The sequence below is a fragment of the Pelecanus crispus genome, chromosome 14, assembly GCF_030463565.1.
Source record: "Pelecanus crispus isolate bPelCri1 chromosome 14, bPelCri1.pri, whole genome shotgun sequence".
NCBI classification, from domain to species: domain Eukaryota; kingdom Metazoa; phylum Chordata; class Aves; order Pelecaniformes; family Pelecanidae; genus Pelecanus; species Pelecanus crispus.
This window is the reverse complement of record NC_134656.1, coordinates 7,265,129-7,272,090: the sequence shown is the minus strand read 5'-3', so window position 1 is coordinate 7,272,090 and position 6,962 is coordinate 7,265,129. Positions and strand designations below refer to the sequence as shown.

Here is a 6,962-nt window from a genome sequence, read left to right as displayed (position 1 = left end):
TGTATTGGAGGACACCATTAAAGAAATGGTCTGCTAGTTCACAGAGCTCTATGCTGCCCTGCAAGTACAGGGCAAAACCCTGACAAATCAAGGCTTATGCTGGTGATGTGTGAAAACATTAACTTAAACAATCTCATCCTTTCAGGCAAAGAAAGGAATGGAAATTAGGTTTTGCACGTCCTGGGCAAGAGCTCTAATCAGTAGCCCAGAATACAAAACAGCAAAGATGCATTTTTCTCTGAACCCGTTCTAAAAGGAAGAGGTGGTCACTGCTAAATATTGTCAAATCTGGTCACAGGTATAGAGTGTAGTGAGGAGAGAGTACCTGCAGGTGTCTGTCCAGCTGGCTTACAGATCCTGGTCAGGCTTAGGCACAAGGAGCTCTATCAGCCAAACCTGAGCCTGCACAGGCTGAGACACAGAAATCTTTAGTATCTAGAAGCCTTCAGGGTCAAAATGCTGGTGCTGATTGAGTTCAAATGCCTCCACAGTTAGACAGATATTTTCATAATGAAATTCAATGTTCATTTTTGCAATCTGGCCTTCAAGCTGCTAAAACTTTTCATTTTTATGGGTTTTTAAATTATTGTTTATAGAAGCACAGAAGGATGTTTCCCTCAGTAAACACTGTCTTAGGTCACACTTGTTTAAAGAATTGGTTTGAACTGTAGCAGTCTACCCAAGTGCTGGTATTTGTATACAGAACCAGTACAAGATTCAAACTCTAGGTACACTTCAAAAAATTTCTATTGCTCAGCTAAGTGAGACCCTGAAGACCATCTCCACAATCTACCTCCAGTAAATCACTCTGGACACTGAAGAGCACTGCTGCATTCAGAGTCAGAGTATAGGGGGTTAAGTCGTCATAGTAAAATACAAAGTAAAACAAGCATAAAAATTACCTCTTGCCTCTATAAACTTTTGGGTGTGTGAACCTCATAATAAGAAATGTATTAACAAAAAAAATGAGAAAAGAAGGGTAATTCTAGAGGCCAAAACCACAGAGATTTCTTACGACCTATCTGAGCATTACAAATATGATAGTCTATCTGAATCAAAGTCATGCCAAATTGGTGAAACACACAGATTCCTCTCCATCTACGAGGAACAATACAGTTCTGGGATTTGGGGCTGGAAGTTGAAAGAATAAAATATGAGAAGGCGGCGATATAATTGTCAATGACAACCGATACAGCACAGGACTGAACTGCTTTCCCATCCTGTGCACCTATTCTCCTCTGACCTATGGCCCCAGCTGCTGTCTGACTTAAACATGGCATCGTGAACTACACAGACAGTAGGTGACAGTTGCATAGCAACTACAGGGACAGAAACCAAGGACTTCTCTCATGCAGCACACCAAAAGATCAAAAAACAAAGTCAATAATTTCAACAGTGAGTTCATTTTTTGTGTCCAGGGAATAAACAAGAACACAGCAGAAAGATGACGCAGCTCCCTGGGTGTCAAATAAACGTAGTCTCACAACACCTGGAGAGAAGGCTATGAAATGTGACATTAATCATAGACTGCAGTGCCCACGACAAGAGGTGAGAGAAGGGTATTTTACTCACTGATGTAAAATAGGAGATGACACTTTCTGTACATTAACAGAGTTGCAATGAAACATTCAGATGTACTGTGAGCTCACTGGCTCACCGTGACCCAGCAAAGTCCAAAAATCCAAAACCTTGACTGGTCCCACTCAACCTGCATGACTTTCATGCTGGATCTCCTCTGAACAACAGTCCTGAGCACATCCCAGGCAGCAGTGAAGTTTTCCCTTGAGGCCTTGGGTATAAGAGGTGGGAGCAGCTACGCACAAGGCAAAATTTGAGGAGGACACACAGATGTCTCATATCGCTAACTTTCCAACCTTCCTTTCACCAGATTTTGGTGGAGGGAGGACCTAACCAAGTATTATTTCATTTTATATGGCCTGGGTTGCAACAGTTGTCAAGGTTCTGCTCCCCTACCCAGAACTAGTGGACTTCACTATCTAGGAGATTGAGGATATGAATGTCTACTGTCATTTTAGTACATTTTAACAAGTTGCAACTCCTCAGATGTAATGTAGCAATTGCCAAGACGCAAATCCACTGCAACGCTGTGGTGAATGTTAGAGCAACCTGTCTCTTTAGTGCTGCAACAGACATGATCACTAACAGTATCTCTGGAAATGAAGCAGGAACTGACAGGTGAAGGGCACAAACTTATTACATGTTATTGCAAAATGTATTGCAAAATTTCAGATCATATAGGTTTTCCAATGATGAGCAGAGAAATCCCCTTACACCTTTTGAAAATAAGGCCTAACATGTCGCTGTCTTTTGTGCAAACACAGCTTCTTCCCATTTTTGCAAAGACCTTAGAGTCAGTTTGAGCTTGCAATCAGATACATGACGCTCTAGCCCACTATTTTTAGCACTTAATGGCAAAGGTAATAGTACCATTAATCCACTTTGGCATATAACATTCAATTTCCACTTCAAATTGCATCTCAGTGCAAATGGTAGCTTGATTCCTGCTGTCAGATATGTTCAGAAATTCACAATGAAACATTTAATGACTTCTTATTCTCAGATTCAGCTGAAAGGCGGTGAAATCTGTAGCGGTCTTTTGAAACAGTGTGGCAACAAGGGATAGAGCATTCTGGACTCGATTATTTACAGGACTAATGTAGTATATTGCGGAGACTAACCAGATGGGGAAGACAAGACTGGAATGTAAATGGCAAAGCACTCCTATGAATTGGTTTACATGTGGGTATCTAAAACATAAGTGCCCCTCCATCAGCAGGTAATCCAGAGCCAAGCCCAGAAGGATGCTGTTCCTCCAGGGTGAGCTCTCTTCCATGAATGGGAGCTCTGCCTCTGATCCTGTCCTCACCCTGGGAGGATTCAACCTCCACCTGCCAATTCACAAGGACAGAGCTGGCAGGGAGGGACATCTGTCCAGCCTTGCAAAGATGGGCTCCTCCTCAGTTGGAAAGCCAACATTTACAAGGCCAGTGACAGTCATGTTGTCTTGAAATTACTATCTTGAGTGCAATCCATCAGCTCAAGAAAGCTGGCAAGAAGCAACTGGGGCTCGCTGTACAAAATAAAGATAGCTGCTCTAGGCATAAATCCATAACTGCTACACTTGAACGGAGGGAACGTCTTTTCCCTGCCATGGGATTAGAGGCATGGGAGAGATAGCTTAAAACAACAAACTATCTGCTTTAAAATATATCTCCGTGAATTTAGGGAGAGACTTTGAGAGACCAGTTAAGATCTTTAAAATGTTAACTGGACAACTTGGTAGGCAAGTCCACAGCTATTTTTTCAGATTAAAATTACTGCACTGGATATTGTCCTTGTGAAGGTATTATTTGGAGTTTGAATTTGAGATTTGTTACCTCTTGGTATTGAATTATGTGTGCATGATAATAATTCTATGGGCTCAAAATGAAACTAGAAAATATTTGTGACTTTTTGAGCTAATAAACCTGTAATAGAAACCCCAAACATTAGTATACATGACATTGTATGGCTTTGATTCTAAAGTACTTCTGCAAAAACACAAGTCATGAAGTATACAGACATCAGTGAGCACTTTCAAAACAGTCAAACTGAGAAAATTCACTACAGACATACACTGTGAGTGAATAATGCGCAAGAAAAAATCTATCTTATGCTTGCCTGTTAATATATGATAACTAAAAATCTCCCTAGTCCTGCATAGGCTTAAAATCAGTGCAGTTCCAGTTAAGATCACTTATGGTGGGCTCCTGTGAGAAAAAGCAGCTGCTGGGTGGAAGGATGACTTTTGAAAGGGTAAAGAAAGGTAAGGGCACGTGGAAGTTTGTTTCATTTCTCCAGCAGAGGTGTCTACCTGAGCAGCTCTTCTAGTTCAGATGCCCAAGGGTGCATGGGCCTGCTGAAATACTGGAGACAGACCCAGCAACCCAGTAACACGCTGGGTCAGACCAACTCGTCCCACAGCTCTGTGTTCACACAAACTGCCCATGAAGGCTACTAGAAGAACGTTCGTTAGAATAGGTCTGATATCAGAACAGTCCCACGCAGCCAGCATTGACTCTTAGGAATAAAGGACTTTTCAAAGATTTAAGGAATGATGAGAAAGTTCACAAGCAGTTAGGTCAGAAGGCTTCAGGCTGTTGGACATGCTACCAAGGAAACCAGACCAACATTAAGTGTCCATTCTCATGAACTGGGCAATCATATTAAAAAATAAAAAGAAAATAAAAGGGTTAACTGAGGCAATTGGACTGGAAGAACTCTGTCCTTGAAACCAGTGCTGCCAGAGATCATTTGGAAGTTGAATTCAGCTACAAATTAAGTTCCATGTAACTGGTTTAATGACCAGCTGAGCCTCTGGCCCTCCTGGGATGACCCTTCTCTGCCAGTACAACACAGCACACTTCTGCAGACAGGAAGAAGGAGACGGGGGTGGGGGGAGCACAGCACCTTTAGGCTGACTGGCATCCTTCAGCAGAGCTGGAGAGTCATGATACAGGGAGAGCATGGTTTGGAGACTCACACCTACACCTTGCTTCACTTGTGAGCAAGGAATTTAGGAACCAAAATAAACAAACAAAACCCAAACCATTTGTGGGCAAGGAATGAAATCCCTGGGAGCTTGTCTCTGATGAAGCCAACGTTATCTAGCTAATGACAGCCTTTGGAGCACCTCAGCAACTGCATCATGGGCATATTCTTTGCACCCACACCCCACCTGTGCTACAGCTGACACTCGGATTGCTGCCTTTAACCGCAAGGTCCAAAGGCCAAGTGAGGCCAGGACGTGCTCAAGGGAGGCATTGTCTGGACTCAGTTCAGGGCTCAGCCAGCTCATTCAAACCAGGCAAGAGGAGCTCTGGCTGCAGGCAGGAGAGGAGTGGAGGCCAGGACAGCGTAAGGGCATCCTGCCTGCCCCCGAACACCTACCACCCTCAGCTGCCTGTCCCTGCTCACCCCCATGGGCAGGACCCGGCTGCCGAGAACAGGCATAAAGTTTTGCTGGATGAAAAAACAATCCCATTTTTCAGACGAATTTTAAGGCAAATCCATCCTATTGGCTATCTGCAGAGGGCGCCAGACAGTTTCAGATCTGCCGGTGGAGCCAGCGGTGGGGATGCTGAACGTGGTGTTTGCATCTGTCAGTCAGGAAGGTGCTTGCTCTCTAATGGCCAATGCTCTGCACGGAGGATTAAGTAGGAGTTGGTTTTTTTTCTTTCATGCATGTATAAATCCCGTAGTTCTCTTTTCCTTTCTTGCCACTGAAACAGCAAGAGACACTTTGCTGAGCTGCAACATACTGGCAACAAACCTGCACTGGCCCCAGCAGATGAGAAAACTCCCTGCTTTTAATCATCAGGAGAGCTAGAACCAGCAACGTGCTGCTGCTGATTTTTCCCTTCAGAGAAAACTGTTTGATGCCTGCAAGGTTTGAATCTCACTTGCTTATAAAGGAGAAGAGCAGCCTGTGACTGACACAAAACTCCCTGTAAATGCAGATTTTTTTATGTTTCTACTTGTAAAAGTGACTAAAGAAAAGTCCTGCTTAATTCCATCCCATGTGCACAGAAACAACTTGGAAGGACTTCTTTTCCTTTTTCTTTTCTCCTTCTTTTTTCTTTTTTTTAACTTGTGCCCTGTCAGGTCCATAATCACTTGTGACTTCAGCTCCTCTGCTGACAATGAATACCACACACTTTGCATTTTCATTTCAGCCTGTGCTGCTTAATGCGACTGAAGGCTTCAATGACTCAATTCTGAACAACAGAAGCGGCGATGGATTTTGTGAGCAGGTCTTCATAAAAGCCGAGGTCTTCTTGACTTTAGGGATCATCAGCCTCCTGGAAAACATCCTTGTCATTCTTGCAGTGCTGAAGAACGGAAACTTACATTCTCCCATGTACTTCTTCCTTTGTAGCTTGGCTGTGGCAGATATGTTAGTGAGCATGTCAAATGCCTTGGAGACTATCATGATTGCAATCCTGAGCAACGGCTATTTGATCATTGATGACCACTTTATTCAGCATATGGACAATGTTTTTGACTCAATGATTTGTATTTCTTTGGTAGCCTCAATTTGCAACCTCTTGGTTATAGCCATTGACAGGTACATAACTATTTTCTATGCTCTCCGTTACCACAGCATCATGACTGTGAAGAAAGCTTTAACCCTGATTGTGGTCATTTGGATTGCTTGTATCATCTGTGGCATCATATTCATTGCCTACTCAGAAAGCAAAACTGTCATTGTCTGTCTCATCACCATGTTCTTCACCATGCTCTTTCTCATGGCCTCCCTTTACGTTCACATGTTCTTGTTTGCACGCCTGCATGTTAAGCGGATTGCAGCCCTCCCTGTGGATGGGGTGCCCTACCACCGTACCTGCATGAAGGGAGCTGTCACCATCACTATATTACTTGGTGTCTTCATTGTTTGCTGGGCACCTTTCTTCCTTCACCTCATTCTCATCATTTCTTGCCCAATGAATCCATACTGCATCTGCTACACTTCACACTTTAATACCTATCTGGTCTTGATAATGTGCAACTCAGTAATTGACCCACTCATTTATGCTTTCCGGAGTCTGGAGATGAGAAAGACTTTCAAAGAAATAGTGTGCTGCTGTTACGGCGTGAGTGTGGGACAGTGCATGCTGTAAACATCTGGTTTTGTGTTGAGAGTACAGAGAGGATACGCACAATAGGTGTATGAATATGTATGTATCCAGACACATAGCAGCTCCACTTTAAAAGCAGTGCTTGAAGGAATGGCACAGGAAAGAAAAACTAACCTTCCACTTAATGCCTTGATTTATACTTTTCAAAATGAAAACCAGATTCCACTAAATTATTTGAAATTATTTAAATAGTTATAACAGAAGGAAATCCAGAGTGGCTTACAAAATAGCTTAAAAAACTTACTGGAAAAATGAATCCTGAAA

General features: G+C 42.9%; 1 protein-coding gene across 1 annotated transcript; it reads left to right on the top strand.

The window, feature by feature from the left end:
• Window positions 1-5,702: 5,702 nt before the first annotated feature.
• MC3R (melanocortin 3 receptor) lies at window positions 5,703-6,680 on the top strand. The gene has a single exon (XM_009482295.2). The coding sequence runs from the start codon at window positions 5,703-5,705 to the stop codon at window positions 6,678-6,680; it is 978 nt and encodes a 325-aa protein (XP_009480570.1).
• Window positions 6,681-6,962: the final 282 nt, after the last annotated feature.

Excerpts from the sequence above, each read along its gene's own strand:
- MC3R (XM_009482295.2), top strand. The coding sequence starts at position 5,703 with ATGAATACCACACACTTTGCATTTTCATTTCAGCCTGTGCTGCTTAAT.